Genomic DNA, 20782 nt, shown 5'->3' with positions numbered 1-20782 from the left:
GTTCTTAGTGGGTAACCTCCGCCCGTTCAACTGCCAGTCGTGTTTGTAACAACCGTCGCGTGATCTCTACCCAAATTGTGATTTTTGGCTAAGTGTTGTATTGGCTGCGTAGTGGTTATGAGCCCCATGGCGGTCCACATCCCGGCATAGGTATAGCGCGCCCAGGGGTTCAACGTCTGGCATGGGCGCAGAGCGCCTAGGAGGTCGATGTCCTGGCATGGGTGCGAAGTGCCCATGAGGGTTGACGCCCGGCGTGGGTGTAAAGCACCCATGGGGGTCGACGCCCGGCATGGGTGTTGTATGCCCACGGGTGGTGTGGGGTGGCGGCAGAACTCATGTCTTGTTAGTTGTTGTTGATAATTAACGATGTCCAATATCATTAGCCCCTCTATCCCTTGTCGATATTTATCGGTAAAGGTTAGCATCTATTTTCCCTTCCCATACCTTCGACAAATTTATTTTTTTTAATATTTAATATTCGACCATAGTTGGCTCAATATGAATGGGTCGAGCGGTCTAGGTGGCGTTGGGTAGCGACAACCTTAAACATGGCATTTTTCAAGTGGGCTTGGTACTTTTGGGGGGAAACTTCCCTCCAAAATTTTTAAAATATTTGGTTATATAAGAGGAGGAACCTCCCTCATTCTCACTTCTCCCCTCATAAATTCTTTGTCTCCAATAGTAAGGTACTCCTCTCATCCTTTCTTTTTATTCCAAGTTTTTTTTTCTTTCTTCTTGTTATGTACAAAACCATTATAACTTCCTCTTCCGATGAAAGCGAAAACGAGGGGGTGAATGTGTCGTCCGACCCATTGTGTGTTGGGTCAGGCGACGCGTTGCCGATTGGCGCTGGTCAGCAAGGCTAGTCAAAGGTACCGACCTCTCGGCCTCACGCTGGTCGACCGGCGACCAGCCTCGTCAAGGGTCCCCCCATAGTCGGTCGATCTCCCCACGATTCCAATAGTCCCGACCCATTCGCCCGAAATTGTAGCATTCCAAACGTCATCCCCAAGAAGACACATTGGTTCAACGAAGCTTTCGAACTTGAATTTTGAAATTGGGCGAGACCCGACGGGGTAGATTGTTGTCCTTGAAATTCCAAAGTGTTATAGTCTTTACGACTCTCCACTTAAGTTAGAGAAGTGCCTTAACAGGTTCGATCGAATAGACGATTATATTTATAGAGCCCCTAGGCCTAAGGAGATGCTTCCCGGGTTTGACCCCCATGAGATAGTCGTGTATAAAGTCACCATGAATGGGGGTTGTCAATTCCCCATTCATCCTTTCTTCGTCTCAATTTTTAATGAGTTCCACCTCACCCCTAATCAGATAAACCCCAATGCATAGAGAAAAACGCTGTACTTTTTGTATGTCTGTCTCAGTAAGAAAATTTTACTCTTTATAGACATTTTCAGGTGCATTTATTTATTGACTCAGCAATATATTTTATTATTATCAATTTTTCGAGTAAATACTAAAATTTGTCAAGAATTGTTGTTATAAAAGAATTTTATTTCCTGATTTTGATTGAAATGCAATCTGAATCAATGTTATGACCATTTCTGGAAGATTTAAGATAATCCAGCATTAAAAATTTAGAGTAGCTTACTTTATTCAGATAATCTTTTATCCCGTATTTTCGTATTTTGAATTGAAGCTGCATACTTTGAGCATTTATCTTGACATTCTGAAGGACCGGTTAAGGTATTGCACTTGCAGCATATGAGATACCCCAGACAAAAGATCAAAACTTTCAACCTTTGATTAACCGATTAAAAGCCTTGTTGGTTTTGGCTTATAATTGCTTTGCTGATATTTCCATGCTTATATATTGAAAATGCTCGCCATTGTATATCACTGGTATCTTTTGGTGATTGGAAACAGTTCTTTTGAATGCCATATGAGGCTGCAGAATTTCTTCAGGGGTTTTTCTGTTTGTAATGTGAGAGATAATTATATATATGTTGTAGTTCTGAATGTAGATGACATGAAACTCATCTTTCTCCAGTATTCTTCTCCTACATCTATAATTTTAGTATAGGGTCTTCCAGTACTACTAAGCATTTTCTGATGCAGAAATAATAGCTAGTTCTTTGACTTCAGTATATGTTTCTGATACAGGAGACAACACCATTAGCCGGTTCATCTGCAGGTGCTATTGTCTGTGCTGTGATTGCATCTGGAGCCAGTATGCAGGAAGCCTTAGAAGCTACCAAAGTGCTGGCTGAAAATTGTCGACTTCGAGGAACTGCATTTCGCCTCGGGGTATGTGCACGTGCTACGTTTAATGAGTGTGAGGTTAATTAGATAAAAACAGGACAACAGTATTATTAAACTTCATCAGTATAGCTAAAGATGAACTTTGAAGAAAAAAGGGATCAGCCTTCAGTATGAATTAAACAAATGGTTTTGATAGCTAATAAATAAGTGACCATTGGTGGCAAGGCTTATGAATCTCCTTTTTCCCTTTCTGCTGTTGTGCTTCATTTTGTTTTTGTTTAAAATGCCAGTATTAATAAGTTTAATGGGTGAGCTGAACTAGTATATCTTATCATTTCACCTCGGGTGGATTGCAGAGTGCAGTGGTTATAAAACTGGAATTGAATAAGAATAGAACAAGTAATCCTTTGGTTCAAGTATGGAGGGATTAAAATAGCATACGAGGACTAAGAAAAAATTGCACAATATCTTATTTTATCTCACTGTAAAATCCAGGTATTTAATATGGAAAATGTTTCAATTCACAGGCTGTTCTTAGGGATATTCTGGAGAAATTTCTGCCTGGTGATGTTCATATCCGATCTAGTGGAAGGGTTCGTGGTGAGTATTGTTATTTCCCTCCAGCACAAGCACACACCACTGTTCACAGTCGCAATCTACAATGTATAATGGCCATCGAAGTGTAGTTAATTTGGAGAAAAAATCGTGACCTCCTAAAAAGTGCTGCCCTAGTCCTTCTGAGACACAGCTCAAACAACTTCGTTTTACTAATCTCATGAGCACCTGCTCATGTAATTTGGGCACTAATTTTGATGTATGAAAATGCTTTTCAGCGGCATCTAGAGATGAGGTTTTGATAATTTGTTATGCGATTTCATCTCAGTTGCTGTAACACAGATTCTGTGGAGGCCAAGGGGCTTATTGGTTGATGAGTTTGATTCTAAAGAAGATCTCATTAATGCAGTCTTTACTTCCTCATTTATTCCAGGGTACGCGTTTTCTATTGCTGCATTAGCTACTAGGCTAGATTTGGACGTTGAACTAAAAGTTTAGTTTATTACAGATATCTTGCACCGAGGCCAGCAACAATGTTCCGTAATCGACTTTGTATAGATGGGGGTTTGACCTTGTTCATGCCTCCAACTTCGGCTGCACAGACGGTATTCTCTATTTTTATTGAAACGGTAACGAATGTGTCGTATAGCTTCTTTTCTGATTATAAGAAGTTGAATGTGTGGAGTCCAGTTGTGTTGGAAATTTTGAGTTTTATATTTAAATTTGGTTGTGACTCAGTTATAATCTTGGTTGGCTTTATTTGTTGATGATATATCGATCAGAACTATGGGTGTGTTTTTTCTTTCGTTCTTGAAATACCATCTGTATATTCTTGTGGCAATTAAGTGAATCTTGACTGTTGAAATGTTACAGGTACGTGTTTGTGCTTTTCCTGCCAGTCGTTTGGGATTGCAAGGGATTGGAATTAGTCCCGACTGCAACCCAGAAAACCGGGCAAGTCCCAGGGAGGTAATTTTCGGCCTCACTTGAGATGATTTCCTAGTTCCATTTTCCTGATAAAATCCTGATGTTCTTATGCTCAATTTCCTAGCTCTTTAATTGGGCTCTTGAACCAGCAGAAGATGATATTCTCGATAAGCTCTTTGAGCTTGGATATTTAGATGCATCCATCTGGGCAGAAGATAATCCAGTCGGGAAAATAGTTCAAGACGACGGTCCTTGTGCAGATAATGGTGTTGCACAATAGCTCATAGCACGCTGCTCTGGAACTCGTAGAAAAACATTAGTCTGCTGGACTTGCACAGTCAGTCACACAAAAAATTTTACAGTAATTTTATTTTTTGTAAAATACGGTGGTGGCAAAATGAAAAGGCCATAAAGTAGGGCAGGAATTGATTCGGAAAGGTGGAATACTTGGGATGAGGGGGGCTGGGGTTACTCATGGTCTTGGTCACTGGTTTTCTGTTCTCTATTAGGACTTTAAGGATATGTAAAGAATGATATTAGCTCTTATCAATGGAATTATGTTGAGAAAAGCTCGTGTAAAATTTTTTCACTTCAACTGTTGTTTCATTATTTTCTGAATGCAAATTTCCTGTGCATTGTTCCTGAAGATATTCAGAGAGTAAATATAATTTAGATGTACATATGAAAGTTGCAGATTTCTTGTAAGTGATCAAGATTTGAGATTAACTTATTGATTTTGAAGGGGACAAATTTGATGTTTGAGTGCTACATTTGTTTGTTGATTTGGCATAGGGGGTGGAAGAGGACATGAATAATGCCGTTCCGTTATTATCCCACATCGGTTAGAGAGAAGAAAAGCCTTTAAGAAATTGGTTATAAAAAGCCTGGGCTGAAACTTAATTAAGCATACCTTTCTCGGCCTTTTGGCTAAGATCAAGTGTAGTATCTGTTCTTATCAGTTTAATATCTGATATGTGGGTCATTGACCCACACGATATTAAATTAATTTTTTGAGGGGGAAGACCCGTTATGGTAGCTTGCTGCCTGGGCCTTCGAGCGTCGCCCAAGCGTTGCACTGCTGCATGGGCCTGGCGCACCCCACCAATTCAAGTTTCAAATGTTATTTATCGGGTTTTTGGGTGATCTCGTTAAAAGGAGAGCCATTGTTAATGAATATGATAGTTACTATTGAGGAAGGTGGGGCTATGGACAATGTTGTTGTAGTGGGTATCGTATTTGTTTTATGTGGCGATTAGTGTTTTTTATACGTGGTAGTTGCTTATTATTTTATATAATAAAAAATTTATTAATCGTCACGTGTCACGACTGCAAGCAAATAGGTTTGCAGTATGTCACCTAAGGTTACGTTACTGCAAATGGAATCGCAAATAGAACGAATTATTAATCGTCACATGTCACGATTGCAAGCAAATGCAGTATGTCACCTGAGGTTACGTTACTGCACATAGAACTGTAGACTAAATTTTTTCTGGTATATCTTGCAAAACTGTAAATATTTATGTGCTCTGATTAATTTCAATTTAGTTGCAAAACTGTAAATATTTTCCGTTCTTGGCCCAGTTTGGTATTTTTTGTTAATTTTGATAAAAGTTAATGAATGTACAATGAAAAGTCGTGCATCATATAAAATATGAGATTAAAAATTAAATGTTGATTGTGAATTTAATTTTTATCAATTTTTCGGCTGAGCTAATTTTGAATGTTATTCAATGCATTTTTCGTTTTCTTATTTTTATCACTTTGTAGTAGATTATTACTAATAAGAAAAAATAAAATTTATAAATTGCTAGCAAAGTTAATTTCATATGTTGCTTTAAATATTGAAACTAGTCCAATTCAACTCTAAAGGAAACTAGATCGTACTCAATCCTATTTAATTATTTGTAAATGAAATGGTTATTGTCAATCGTATTTGGGAATTATGTAAAATTTACAATAAATAAATTATAAAATTACATATTCATTTAAATATAGTTTATATAAATTTGTAAAAACAATTTATTTTAACAAGAAGCAATGTTTCTATATAGTACCTAATATCAAATAGGCTAAAATGAGTAAAAATAGAAAAAAAGGAGTTTTGTTGTAAAATTATAGGATTATGTTGAAGACACAAAGAACTCATCATCCATCTGAACAGAGAAAATTTGATTTAATAAAATCTCTAAATATAACATCCTACGGAGAAAGGTTCGAGGGATCATAGATCATCTATTTCCTTGACCAGATATTGTAAAATCATCCTTTACGTGTTATCTCTTCCTTAATTATCCGTACAGCTTCTGAAACTCCGTCCTGGAAAAGTTCAATTGGCAAACACACACAAGAAGTCAGCTCTTGAGAGAAATAGTACGACTCCATGAAAAGTTTCGTTAACGCCTAATTTGTGTCGAGTAGACCTTGTTGTCAGAATTCTTAATTCATGAGTTGTAGGGAGGGATTTATATCAAATGCCAACTGCACATCTTCCCCACGTTGAAGAAAGAATATTAGCAAAAACAAAAATACCTCATCGGAAATTCTTTTAGCGAGCTCTGAAGCACGCAATTTCACTTTAGAAGACAATGCAGAGTTTAAGACCCTCGCTAGCATATTTGCAGCTTCTTTGATGTAGCAGTCATCATCTCTATCTGGGAGCAACTGGTTACTGTTTAGTGGCTCTGGTGCAACGCCGAGCCAAAACATTCTCTCTGCCCAATAAAACTGGTCCAGCATAAATGGACAGATAACCTGCCATCAAAGAACAGGTAGTTTCTGTGTCCACTGAGTGCTTAGAGAAGCAGAAGCCATTGATATATGGACTTAAAATAAATTTGATTCTGCAACATAAATGATCTTTTAGCAAGTGGCTCGGGTGGCATTGTTCAAGAAGCACATTGGCCATTATAAATGTGGAAGATAATATTATTGGTTTAAAACTCCATGGAATTAATACATAGTTTGAGTTAAATAAGAATCAAGCTCATATGGTTTTTTAGATTTAGTTAAGGTATTCACAACTACCTTATTAGAACTGTTTGACAATGCCCCAGCAGTGGCGATCCATTTCCCATTATTCAGAAAAATAAATTCAGCAATAACAGAGACGCATGTCAAGTTTATATTTCTCAAAATAACTGAATATAAATGTACTCCTGGAGCAATGCAGCATAGATTTCTTTCTCAAGTGACAGCCGTTGAAAAATCTTTCTTTGCCTAGCATTGCATTCAGTATCTGTCAAAGATTCTTCAGGATTTAGATTTTGCAGCTGTTGCTTATGAAAGAAACTTCAGAAGTCTACGGATAGTTAAGAGACCAGTATGTACTTGTTTTCTCTTTTAAAATAACTGTTCTTCAATTACTTATTCTCCTACAGACTGATTTAGAAGTAGTCCATTCACACAACTTTGAGCAACTACTGTCAGGGATTGCTGCCAGACACAACGAGCAAGCTAAGCATAGAAACACATCTCAGTTGCGAATCAAACCTGAGGAATTCCTGCTTGCAGAGCAGCAGCAGTGGACCCACTGGTGCAGAGATAGCAACAAGGGAGTATGTATAATGTTTCAGCAGAATCACAACAATTAAAAAGGGCGGCAAACGTAACCTAAGACACCTTACCTTCCCCCATGATGGATAGCAGCAGCACATCTTGGAAACAGCCAGTTGTATGGTATATTACTAACCCCAAAAAGAAAAAGAGAACAATTCATCAGTCTCTCGAACTGTTTCATGTGTCTAGAATACATTACCGGGAAAATGATGTTTCCATAAACAAGAGTTAAATGTTGATAAAAAAATAATTCATATAAAAAGAATAAAGAGAAGAATTTGATATGTTTTAAATTTAAATTACTTTTGTTTCTCATCAGTAATCAAAGGTTTGTTACGGAGTTTTCTTGAAAGCAATCTAGGTATGTTCGTGTGACACGCAAGATAATCTAGTCTTTATAACTAACCACAATTCTTATTCAGAGAGTTTATTTGAGCATCTGAAAGTTTACAATCTATGATAAATTAATGTTACGGATGAGTAATGTACTTATTCCTCAAAAGAGTCAAAATTAAAGAGGTTGATATAATTGCTCTTGAAAATGCCAAAGATTCCCAAAGCAGCAGAATAATTTTACCTAGTTTTCCGTTTCTATTGAAATACACAAATGAACACATAACTGCCAAGTGTTATTAAACACATTTCAGGTACTTGAGTATGCTTCAGACAATCGATGTCATGTGCAGTTTGTCAGATGGCAGTCGAGTATGCATTCGACTAACTGTTGCGGAGCAGGTGAAGAATCAACTCTCCAATGCATTTACTATTTATTCAACATACATTTTGTACCAAAAGAGTTGTTTTTAGTATCTTCTATTTTTGTGGTATCACTTTATGTAATTCTCTATTAAGTTTATTATTTATTTATATGCAATCCAAAGACATTCACTTCTCCTATATTGAATTCTCAACTATTGGTGCTCTCCATCCTACTCTCTCATATTTACTCCATATATTGGTCTTTTAAGTGTAAAACCATAAATTTGTACAAGTACTCACCCAGAAAAGCAAAGGAGCCGGCCATCAAATAGGAGGGTTTCATCTTTACTAGATTGCACTTGTTCTGAAGCTGACGGTGCTTTTCCAGCAAACATTTTGATGGTGACATCTAAAGGTTCATAACCAGCTGAAAACAAAATAAATCTGCAACTTGTAATAGCCAACAAATCTCCAAGGATCCGAAGAAATGTTTTAGGGTTCCTTAGAAACCCCATACTGCAGATAAGACATCATTTTTGTTATTAAAAAAAATAATAATAAATTAAGATTTCTAAATTTTCAAAACTACCTTATCCACGATCAAAATTCACTATACAATATTAAGAACTGTGAACTACATATGTGCATACATGTTAGATGCTCGATGACTTAACTATTTTCCATTGTATGCATTCGACAATGAGAAATGATTCAATCACATCCAATATAACAGTACAAGACCATCCAGAAGTCGCATCAGGAACTGGTGTAGGAAAAACAATTTAGAATTAGCAGTTGGGTTACATGATCACGCTGGTCAAATTCAGGGCAACATCAAGGAAATGCCCTAATTCAAAGCTCTATCAGTCAGAATAACACTTGCTTGATGATGCATCACTCTCCAATTAATACGAAATTTGAGCAAGGATATTCATATGAATGGCATCCCATGGTGGGAAGTGACATTGTTACTACGAATTTCATGTAAACCTGTAAACATGTTGTACTACGAATTTGAACATAATCATATAAAAATGTAAAGAGTTTATGGAATGTACTGGTTCAGATATTTATACTGCTAAATCTAGAAGATCCTAAACTAAAGTCCATCCCCAAAATTCAGCATCTCATGATTATGAGCATTTTACAAAAAATCAATGCACAATTTAAAAGTAGATGTTATACTTTACCCAAGAAAAAAATACAGCTACAGATCTAGAATAAGTTTACATCATAACAAAATAAACCCTCGTATTACAGCCAATGAACATGCAAGAAAATCATTCATATCGCATAATTTACTGCACCTTTCAAGAGTCCAACTACAATCGAGTCAACAAACAAAAAATTTGAAAATGAATGTTAAAAAAACAAATAATGTATGGTCTTTTGCAAAGTATGGACTCACCTACCAACTGAACTCAGACTTATGAAAACAGGTTTCTCAGGTGAACTATCCAAAAAATGTTGTAACTTGCTGTGAGCCAAACACAACTTGGCTTGGACATTCAACTTCTCTGAAGACATTAAATATGTAGCGTCTGCACATCTGAAGCAAGAGAACTGCCATTCAGCAGGAAGAAACCAAAAGCCACAAACCCGAACTCTTGATGGCCAGTAACCTAAACCAGTCCAAACGTTAGCATTTCAAAAGAGAGAAAGAAACAAACAAAAATAACATAAAAATTTCTTAGGAGGAGAATGCAAACCAAGTGCATTACTGCTTTCTGGTTTTCTAAGGAGGTAAAAAAAATAACCCTTTATATATAAATCAAAAAACATGGAAAACAAATATGCAAAAAATAACAAGGGCAGCTGAAGTCAACATTGTTAAAAACAAGATCATCTTAGCACCTTTGGCTGCTGACAGGTTACAATAAAGCAAGTACTGGAAACCAAGAGATCCAAATAATCATTGATTTTGCAACAATCTTTCTTTAGTATTATTCAGCTTTTACATAAACAGCAAAGAAAAACATGTATACTTGCAGAGCCAGTGCTGTAGTTGGTCATTAGGTTATATAAAAGGATACTCATAGTATGACAATATGAATTTCATAGCCTTTTTCTAGAGTAATACTTATTTTACAATCTTGAACTGAACTTGATGTAATTAACTATTATCTGCAAGTTCAATGTTCTTTGATCATTTAAAACAGATTCTGGTATTAAGCCAAAAACTGATGGCAAGGAAAGACTGGTGCATGGTTACATACTTACATTGAACTGAAATGCAAGCTTAGAATCCTTGATCGGGAGGTTGTCTGGATAGAATGGTAAACATAAAATAGATTTATACAGAAAAATGTATGTGAAAATACAAGAACAAGATCTTCACGATTAAGATGAATTTATATGTTATATGAGAAGACCTGGAACTGGATGATTTTGTATATTTTTTGGCATCTTTTCACAGGTTAGGTCTTTAAGCAAGACACTTTTCAAGCATCAATTTGATATTCTCCTTGAATTATAATTTGTTGATATCAACAAATCCTACTCCCATGGACTATTGGTAAAATTGTTAAAGGACAACAGGATTTTGGAGTTAAATGAAGACACAGAAAACCCCCTATATAAATGTTGATGTATATGTGCACTCCTAGCTCCCACTAAACTAGAATAACCATATTGGAAACCATAGCCTTGGCAATGGTACAGAAGAACTGGCTCTTCTACTGCCCCATTTTTACTTTAGACGGTTAACCATTAACATATTGCTTTCTGTACCTATTGTACAGTTAGCAGTTGACAATCTTGAAAAAACAATTTATTGCCAAAAAAATACAACAATTGCAGCAACCATTGATCAAACAAGGCGGCACTGAGATGATTCCACTCAAGCATGTGTATGATTTATGGCCAAGATTTCCTAATCTGATCATTGTTCTGCTTTAAACGGCATTGATATCATGAAGTTTTTGACTAGCTCTTTTGCAGATATACTAAGCAATCAGCTTCTTTCATACACAATCACGATTTTTTTATTCAGGTGGGACTAGAAAATCCTCAATGAATGAAAATCACATGATAAGAATTACTCTATGATTTCCTCTTCTGAGTAAAATCATTGAGTAAAGATATCTTGAATAAGATTTTGCATAAAATGAATTTATTTGTGATAAAATTTAAAATTCAAAAATTTATCTTAACAAACACGTTTCACTGAAGGAATAAATACAAAATCCACAAACAGCAACTTAGGGACAACAAGATTTATTACAATCAGGGAAGCCGCTTTATGCTCATGGAATTAAATGTCAAATATAGTGAATAATACTCAATAAAACTCGATACCCCTCGATGTGAGAGGTTCTCTCATTATATAGAACCAAAATCATCACTAAATAGCAATCAATTACAATATTAATTAATGTAACCTATAATTTAAATATAGTAAAAGTAATCTATTTATATATAATACAATTATAATGATAAAATATACGTCAAGCCGTAATCTTCGACGATCTCCATAATCTTATTCAATCTCATTGACATCCGCCCTCAAATTAATGCTGGTGCAATCACAAACTGACGACGATAACAATACTCGTGCTCACAAAGAAGAAATCTAAATCACAGCAACCATCTATGAAAATTAGTGACGACGAAAAATCAAGAACTTCAAATAGTGCAAAAACAATCAAGAGCCGCTCTAAAACCACTCCAAGAACAGCCCAAAGACATTACAAAGAGCTCGCGCCCCAAGAAGAAATTCTAAAAGAAATTCATAAAATGTGCCGACACACGCAATGAGCTCTATTTGTCGGGAAAATTCAGTTGAACACATAATTCGTGTTCTGACAAAAGCTCTAACGACCAATGCACCGGCCAAAAATCCAATAATACATTGCTAGCCAAGATGCTACAATTTGAAGAAATCTCACAAAACAACCTTAACCAAAAACCAAAGATCCTTATTTGATAATCTAAAATTCTAGCTCATCATTTGAGAAGCCAAAATTTAATGTCTGCAATCCCATGTCTCTCTCCCCTCCTTAACCAATTTTTATTTTTTTTTTATTTTTTTTCTTAATAGCGTCTTTGCAAACCCAAAAATTCCCACGGGCAATTTCTGTTTGTCACACCTCCAATCTCCATTCTTAAGCCCAAACAAGCCCCAACCCAAAACTCCAAAACCCCATCCTCTAAACCCAGATCTTGATCCATTATTCAATCCACAACTCCAATACCCACACAGCTTAACTCAACCCCAGATGTTAAATCCACAATCCACATATACGGCCCATCACATGACGGCTCCACTACCCAATAGCCCAGCTACAACTCTCATAGCCCAAAACAAACACCATCTCTCAAGACCAATACGAGTCCAGGCCAATACCTCTAACCACACCCACCAAACTCAAACCTACTATCCCCTCGTAATTGTGTGCATCTAACCCGGCCAACTACCTTACTCTCTTCCCAAAATTGCTTCCAGCCACATCGTCAGCAATTAACCACCAGGTCGGCCTACCACATACCATTACCCATCGAACTCTGCCCCTAAGTCACTTACTGAACTCAGCTACTGCCTTCCAAGAACAGCCTCCGTTCAACCTGATTGCCTGCGGCGGCAGGGACGGTGAGGGTGGTGAACGGCGGAGAAGTTGACGGATTTGGAGGAACTTTGAAACTCTCCAAACTCTTAAGGTCGCAAAATCCATTTCTCCCAAATTAATTCCTCTCACGCGAAGTCTCTCAGATCGTGAAATCCATTCAATTCTTCTCTGACACGAAGTCTCTGAAGTTTCTATTGTGTTATTGGAGCTTGCTCGGAATGCTGCAAGAGACAACAAGAAGAATTGGATGATTCCGAGGCATATTCAGTTGGTTGTGAGAAATGATGAGGAGTTGAGCAAGTTGTTGGGTTGGGTGACAGTTGCGAATGACGGTGTTCTGCCCAATATTCATCAAACACTTCTTCTACTCGACTAGGTATTTCCGTGGCTAAATCTGGTCCAGCTACAATTATGGCTACTGTCTCTGAACAAAAGTTAAGAGAGATATGTGCCTATTAATGTCCTACAGCCGCAGATGGGATATGATTTCTAGCAACTTGGAGTGACTTTCCCAGCGTCTGTTGATCCTTACTATGATTTATAGGAAACATCAGATTGTAGGAAAATATGAGGTTATAAATTCTAGCGAATCGTATTGATGAATTTTGGTGTAATGCTATTATTTTTTGCTGTTGAAGCTGCCATGGCCTATGACGCTGCTGCCCTCTCCCTCCGTGGACCTAAAGCCAAGACACAGACTCCTAATTTGAGGCTGATTTTGAATTACTTCCTCAATTCGTTAAAACAAAAGTGAACATGAAAAGAAAATAGTTGACAATTCGATGAAGACCGGATGGGAGGAGCTTCCTATCGTGAGAAAACCCAACAAAGAAAACGAGAGAAAATTCTAAGGAAGAGGCTCTGATACCCGGTCAAATATGGTCAATAATACTCAACAAGGTTCGATGCCTCTCCATGTGAAAAGTTTTCTCATTATATAGAACCAAAATCACCATTAAATATGATAGCAATCAATTACAATTTTAACTAATGGAAACCTATAATTTAAATATAGTAAAAACAATCTATCTATATATAATACAATTGTAATGATACAATAGCATCTGACCGTAATTTTCGACGATCTCTGTAATCTTATTCAATTTGACTGACATTAAATACAAGAAAATGCATTAGAAATTACCAGGGCACTCAACAATTTCTTTGCTAAATCCATACCTGTCAGTGAAGGCAGCAATGGATCAGAAAATATTATACTACACTCACATTTTAATAACCTTATAACAGAAGATACATGTAAAGAATTGCTGAGTACAGTGAGAAAGAGAATAGAGATATGAAGACAGAGCAAAGAGAGAGTGAGAATCAATGCGTGTGTGAGAGAGAGAGACGAAGAGTTGCTAGATCTGATGCCATTTATCAAGAAGAACTCATTCAACATCAACCAACTTATCACCACTTGGTCTCTCTTGAAAGATATTTTTTTCAAGTCCTATTCAAAACTTCTGATAAAAAAAGATACAAAAAATGGAGCTATACAATAATCAGAAAAAGAAACACAGATCCAAAACAAATTTCGGAGCAAATCTTTTAAATTGCTAAATAACCACAAAAAAATGAACGCTCCTTGAGTGAATTTTGGGATGCCAACAGAATTAGATAGTATTATTCTAAGTTTAGCTGAACTATTTCTTGTAAAATTTTACACTGTTCCATTATGGCTTTGAAATGGAGAATATGCTTACAATAGCAGTGGAGATGAAGGCCTTTCATGCCAAGTCGGAAGGCCAGTTACAGGATCCTGGATCCAAAGACAAGCAGCCCAAGCAATAAAAATGCATGAAGTTAGTAAATAAACACTAATACCTTACCCATTCCATCTAAGAACACATCACAAGAAACATTTTATGGGCCATATAACACACCGTGAAAGGACAGGTGCTCAGCTTCAGATCAAGACTTCTCCACAATCCCCAATCATCTGTAAAAAGTGGCCACATCCAGTGGAGAACATCTTCCCAGCCAACCTACGACAAAAAAAATGAGATGCAAGTGGTTAGTTGTAAACATCAAACAGAGAACAACTCCTGTACCCAAATCTCTTTCTACATACATATGAGGTGGAGGAGATGTTGCTTCTACAAGTCTGTTCAAGTTATAATCATTATGTAAGAAGAACAAAGGAAGTACGAAAGCTTGAAAATTGAAAATTATCTCATCTCTTACCATATCTGCTGGAGCTTCTTTGAGATATTTATACAGAAGAGGAAATTCTTTCCTGAATTGACGTTCAAAAGAGGAGGGGGCACTGGTTGCATGGAAATAGAAAAGAATTTAACATTATAAACGAATGTAATTTCTTTGATAAATTACATTGGACTCAAGGACAAACAAGGGTAGGAAAGATCAGAGATATTTTCAATACAGCTATCAATAAAAAAAGGGTACCTTAACAGGGAAAAAATAGTTATGAATGTGTCTTTACGTGTGGTAAAAGTGTGTGTTTATGCATTAGACAGAATAGAAGTTATTATAAAATACATAACATGAGGAAGAAAAATGCTGAGAAGAGAAGAAACAATATTTCACTGTATCAGGAATATTCAAATAGCTGTCTTCCCCACTCTCTTGATAATAACGTTTAGGAAAGTTAATATATTGAAAGACGGAGATCTCTCCAAAAAAATGAAATCTCCGGCATGTCACACAGTGGAAGAATAAGTACCATGATATCATGGAGTTCAAAAGCCCAAACTTCACCACCGTGTACATTTTATGCCATGTTCCCCATACAGTAGCAATCTTAACCAAAATATAAGCCGTAAAATATACTAGCGAAATCTAACCAGCAAAAGTTCGATCCAATTGCAAACATGTATGTAAATAACAAGTAAAACCAACATTTAAATTCTCAACCATCCCTATCAAACCATAAAAACTTGTCCCCAGGCTCAAGCTGAACAAAAATAATTTCTCTTGAAACCATTAGTAATAGCCTTTGCAATCCAGAGCTTCCCTTGCTCCAGGTAACAAGCAACCTCACACCCCCTTCTTTTCCTTGGTAACAAAAAAGTATAGAAAAGAATTAGAGTAACTTACATAACCTCCCCTGAGGTTCATGACAATACAGAGACACCCCCCATTATGATTTAAAAATTCCAAAAACCCCTCTTCAAGTTTGTTTTCTGCGATGGACTTCATCCCGTCAGCCAAAAAGTAAAAATTTAATTCCTATTTTAACCTTAAGTATTTATAATATAATTTGAAACTATTATTAAATAATATTTAAGTATCCTCTTTCTCCTTTTTTTCTCATTTCTCAATTTTTTTTTTTATTTACATGCAAAATCATTTTGAACTAAAATAAATACCATCAAATTTATGTAATACTATTCCATAACCTCAATGGAGGTTTATGTAATTTGCCCAAAAAATTATTCGCCATATTATTGGTAAATTTGTTTCGTGAACAATGAACTCTTAGAACTTTATTCTCCGCAAGACTAGTTACCTAATGGTTAATACATTTCATATAGATAAAGCAATTGACTAATTGACTAAAAGTGCCAAAGGCCAAGGAAAGTATGTTCTCCAGTTTTATTACAATATGGCTACCTAGAAGAGTTCCTAAAAATAGCAGAAAAGACAGCACTTAATCAGGCACCATCCAGCCAGCATTAAGTTTTCTTTTAAAGAACCCAAGAAGAACAGCACTCTTTTTACCAAGAGCTGTCTTCGGATCTCATAAAAACTGTACAAACAACTGAAACCAAATACAGGCTTAACTCATAAGTCAAACCATAGACGTTCAGAAGGAATTGAACCTTCAAAGAACCTAAATCAAAGTTTATATAACTTGATTGTCTTGTTGCAAACAATGGGCAATAAGGAGAATCATAGTTATGGTTTTAATATGAAAGGAATAACAAGTAAACAGAGTTTAGCAATATAAAATGAAAGGTTTGCAAAACCTGTAAGGAACAACATAAGGAGCAGCAACAACACAGCGGATATGAAAAAGTTCAGCAAGACTCCAACCTTCCTAACCAGAAAGCATAGGAAACCTTATTCAGGTAATATCCCATTGTACTTGTACCTAAACTTTTATGCATCACTTATAGACTTTTAGTTATCAAAAGCAGCGAAAATTTCCTGACCATAGTTTTGACCTACTGTTTTCAGTTTAATCAAATGGCGGTTCCTTTAATTATTTTGGACAATAGAAGTTGCATCAACTAAACAACTAGCTTCAACCAGCCAACATGAGTCATTAAAGATAAAAAAAATTGAAGACGCAGCCCCGACATAAGAAGAAAAACTATTAATTTCCTAATTCTAGAATTTTTTGTAGCTGCAAAAGCTCCAAGAATGGTTTATATTTTGTTCCTTCACCACCATAAATTAATATGCTAGCTACAATCTTTAATTACATACTAATATTATCTAGAGTAACAAAGTCAGTTACTAAGCCGACTTCACCACCTATAAATATAGGATTTGAGTGTATGAGTGAAGAGGAAGATACTGGGATAGTGGGTCAATGAGAGAGAATAAGTGATAGGCTATAAAGCACAGGAGAGTGAGTACTAGTATTATGGGCCCTGTTGCTTTCTTTGAGCAAAATAGAATAAGAGTAGCATCGGTGTCTTTGCCAGGCAATTAAATTATACACGTGTCTTAATTAATAAAATACAATTTCTTCAGTGATAAACTCTTCAGAAACATCAGGATGGGGGATGACAGACCTTTATAAAATTCAGAGACTAAATTTTAAGCCTTATTATGCATGTCCATACACGTGCTCATGACTTCAATCAAAAATTTTTGGAGCAGACCATTAAAAAGATTGGTCGCCTTCTTTCCCAATTATTGAGAAATTCCAAAATTCTTTTCTCCATGTCCTAATGATCAAAGGATCGACAACACATGTAAAGACCCGAGTCTCTGCATCCAAGCCGTTAGTTTACGTACTGTCTACTTTGGATGGGTCTTGCGCCCACTTACCCTAATTGGTATCAGTATTCAACTTAAGTCTTACTTAAGGGAAAGGTTGTGAGTTCGAATCATGGGGACGCGACAGAAAGCCGTAGGGGGTAAGTGGGTGCAAGACCCACCCAAAGCGGACAGTACGTAAGTTAACGATTCGGATACAAAGACTCGGGTCATTACAAAAAAAAAAAACCTACTTACCCCTCACGGCTTTCTATCGCGTCCCCCAAGATTCGAACTCATAACATTTCCCTTAAATAAGACTTAAGTTGAATCCTGGTACCAATTGGACAAGTTATCCAATTGGTATTAGGATTCAATTTAAGTCTTATTTAAGGGAAATGTTATGAGTTGAGTTCAAATCTTGGGATGCGACAGAAAGCCGTGAGGGGTAAGTGAGCGCAAAACCCACTTAAAGCGGACAGTACTTAAACTAACGGCTTGAGTACAGAGACCCGGGTCGTTACAACACAAGTATGTGCTCATAAGGATTGTACAATTTTTTTTTCTTTTCTTCTGCAAAGAACTTGAATTTCCTTTGGACTTTTGGTTCTATGTATTTTAAGATTAAAATATATATATGAAATCACCAATAGTATAGAACTTTTTTCCTAAATGTACCAGAGCAAAGAAATTTATAATGATAACATCACCCTCCAAGCTTGGGCTCTCTTCAAATATCCTTTCAACAATTGAAACACATTCCTTTCTTTGTTTTCTAGTGATTTCCTCCTTCCGTAGAGAAAAGGAGACCTTTGTGGACCCTAGAACAACAGAAGCAATTTTAGATGGTAAGGTCATAACATGTTCATTGTTTTTAAAACTGTAGATGGAAAGCTTGCTTTCCACTATTTGCTAGTTCTAGCTAGAGAAAAATCAGCTCTCAAGACCTGAAGTATCACTATCTTCACAAGGAGATAGAACTGGTGGTGATGAAACTGGGAAATATGCAACTCTCTTTGCTCCCAACCGCACTCCCAGGTTCTGTCAAAGAAAAGTGTAACCATTACGGCTGAATGTTGACGATTTTGATGGAATACCAAATAGCAAAGATAAAATATGAACTAAACTTCTACATATATATTAAACAAAATTAAACATTACTGGAAAAAGGACACTGGTATTCAACTTCCTTCAAACTGAATTTGCAGTCATAAGGTCATGATGGGAAATTGCTGCTAGGGCAGTGTATTGTTTCAGAAAGAGCAAAACAACAAATTTATGATAAACCTTGGAGATCTAATCCTAAGAAATTTTCTTCATTTCATGCGCTTTTCCTTATAGATGCATTCAGCATTTACATAGCATTGAAGCATAGCATCTAGTATCTAAATGATGTGAGGGATCACAAACCAATTTCACAGAAACCAAAAAGACTACCAAAATAAGTTCCTTTACATAATATTTGCTCCATGCCCGCCTTTCCACAGAATCAAATCTGTGCCATATTCAATGGCACAGCGATGGGGCTTGAAATTGGAATTCAAAAACTTTATCTGAAAATATAACCGTTTCTTGGGTAAAAGTACCATATTCAATCAATTGTATGTCTTGTAAAACTGGTTAAGACAAAGCACAATTGCATGTGATGAGATTGCAAAACTCCACCATTCAATTCCAACAGATACATTTGACCAGTGATCATTAGCTATTACAAATCATGATGCATTTCATAAAAATAACTAATTTATACAACTGACCGAAACAATCAGTTTACAATTATTATTAACGGTATGCTAACCTCGTGTGCTGAATGGGTTATGAATGCAACGTCATAATACTGATGCTGATCAGAAGCAAACGCAGCAGCTATGGCCTGGATATGCAATTAATAAATAATATCTTGTAATTATTAAATAAACGATCTCTATGGGAAATTGAAAGAGAAATGGTATATCGGAGAGTAGGGAAAGTAACTCGCGCGCATTTCTCCCCTATTTATACGTGTATACAACAAATATGAGGAGTAGAAATAGAGGGAGACAATTACAGCGATGGGAAATACGTCGCCTTTGGTGCCAAAGGCCATGAACACGGCTGTTGGTCTGGTCCTCATCTGGTTTTCTAAGCTACCGCCGGCGTATGTTTACCCCTTTTTCCAGGCTTCTGCCCGCCGGAGAACAGGTCCTGGAAATTTGGGTTGAGGCTATAAACTTGTGCGTTTAGTCACTGTAGTGTAATTTTTTGATAATGAGTGTTTTGTGGAGTGTATAGTTCATTTGGGATCGAGTCATTTGTGCAAACAGTACGGAAACACTTTAATGCTATCCAAAAATAGTACCTGAATTATCTCGAGCTTGATGATTGAACTTCGAGTTTGGATGAACAGGAACGATCTTTGAATACCTGAAACAAAAGCAACGAGGTGTGTCCTCGTCGCCTTGAAGCTATAAATTGGAGATAATGAAAAAACGTACCTCAAGAATGAGCACATGTTATGTATTTATAGGTGCTGATGATAGAGTCCAAGAAGGATTTAATCATGTGAGATCCTTATCCTCGTAGGATGAGGAGTTAGTGTTTCATTCCGAGTGTTCAACCATTGTTTGAGTCAGAGAAGGAGTCCAATAGGGTAAGGATTGTGGTCTAAAATAGAATTTGCACTCTTCTACGTTATTGGAAAGAGTGGGGCAAGAGCATATGAGTTCTTCGAAAAGAACATACCCCGACCTCACTTTTGATGGTTTAGGAGTAGGTTGAGGTCAGGCTAATACAGGTCGAGATCGTGGGTTGGTAGATATGGGAGCATCACAGGCCCCCGTGCATCGAGGTCGTAGATTGCGGTTCAAGTTTGAACTACGAGTGAAGATGTAGAGGCATAAATGCCTAGGTGTCTTTCCACGTGTTAGGCGTTCAACGGGATGTCAGAGCACGACCTTAGATGGCTACCAGGTGTAATGTCAGAGCACAACCTTAGATGGCCTCTACGTGTCTTAGTCCAAGGGTTGAGATTGCATGACCGTTGGTATTCCACAGTCCCCTATAAATGCCCCAACTTTCACCTCCATTTTTCACTTTTCACTCTCATCTCTCAGTAAATCGAGCTCGAGTTCGGGGATTAGTGGGTTTGTGNATAGAGGTAAGAGTTCGAGCCTTTGAGTTGTTTTATTTGATTATAGTATAATGTCAAGTAGTGGTAGTACGGGGTCTAGTAGCCCGGAACGTAGAGACTCGAACCATAGAGATAGGCCTGAGGACTTAGGTACTTCGATTATTCCTATGGCCATCCCTGTTAATTCCCATACTGACGACCCGATATACCCCAAAGAACCGACCAAGTAAAAGGAGCATGTGGTTATTAAAATAGCTAT

The 20782-nt window shown here is 36.8% G+C and overlaps 2 protein-coding genes across 6 annotated transcripts; one reads left to right on the top strand and one right to left on the bottom strand.

The window, feature by feature from the left end:
* The first annotated feature begins 2091 nt into the window (after positions 1 to 2091).
* On the top strand, positions 2092 to 4297 carry LOC111376379 (patatin-like phospholipase domain-containing protein 4). Of its 2 annotated transcripts, none has more exons than XM_022999338.1 (6): positions 2092 to 2265; positions 2748 to 2820; positions 3104 to 3209; positions 3284 to 3380; positions 3649 to 3744; positions 3827 to 4297. In XM_022999338.1, exons 1-6 carry the CDS (start codon positions 2107 to 2109, stop codon positions 3980 to 3982), a joined length of 687 nt encoding a protein of 228 aa, XP_022855106.1. In that variant the 5' UTR covers positions 2092 to 2106; the 3' UTR covers positions 3983 to 4297. The 2 variants fall into 2 exon arrangements, with proteins under 2 accessions (XP_022855106.1, XP_022855105.1); XM_022999337.1 differs by having other exon boundaries at positions 3284 to 3404.
* A 1472-nt stretch (positions 4298 to 5769) lies between these two features.
* LOC111376378 (sterol 3-beta-glucosyltransferase UGT80A2) lies at positions 5770 to 19678 on the bottom strand. 4 transcript variants are annotated; one of them, XM_022999335.1, is made up of 15 exons: positions 19462 to 19676; positions 19213 to 19287; positions 18362 to 18455; positions 18093 to 18235; positions 16454 to 16524; positions 14709 to 14790; positions 14408 to 14509; positions 14228 to 14283; positions 13666 to 13700; positions 9365 to 9578; positions 8257 to 8472; positions 7326 to 7385; positions 7192 to 7231; positions 6232 to 6453; positions 5770 to 6018 (listed from the first exon to the last, which is right to left on the bottom strand). In XM_022999335.1, the coding sequence occupies exons 1-15, from the start codon at positions 19525 to 19527 to the stop codon at positions 5962 to 5964; spliced, it is 1533 nt and encodes a 510-aa protein (XP_022855103.1). In that variant the 5' UTR covers positions 19528 to 19676; the 3' UTR covers positions 5770 to 5961. The 4 variants fall into 4 exon arrangements, 2 of the variants coding, with proteins under 2 accessions (XP_022855103.1, XP_022855104.1); XR_002699465.1 differs by lacking the exon at positions 5770 to 6018 and adding an exon at positions 6727 to 6937 and having other exon boundaries at positions 6319 to 6453; positions 19462 to 19678; XR_002699466.1 differs by lacking the exon at positions 7192 to 7231 and having other exon boundaries at positions 19462 to 19677.
* Between the last annotated feature and the right edge of the window lie 1104 nt (positions 19679 to 20782).

This window comes from Olea europaea, unplaced genomic scaffold (assembly GCF_002742605.1).
Source record: "Olea europaea var. sylvestris unplaced genomic scaffold, O_europaea_v1 scaffold1497, whole genome shotgun sequence".
NCBI classification, from domain to species: domain Eukaryota; kingdom Viridiplantae; phylum Streptophyta; class Magnoliopsida; order Lamiales; family Oleaceae; genus Olea; species Olea europaea.
The sequence above is the reverse complement of the archived record's forward strand: the minus strand, read 5'-3'. Positions and strand labels throughout refer to the sequence as shown.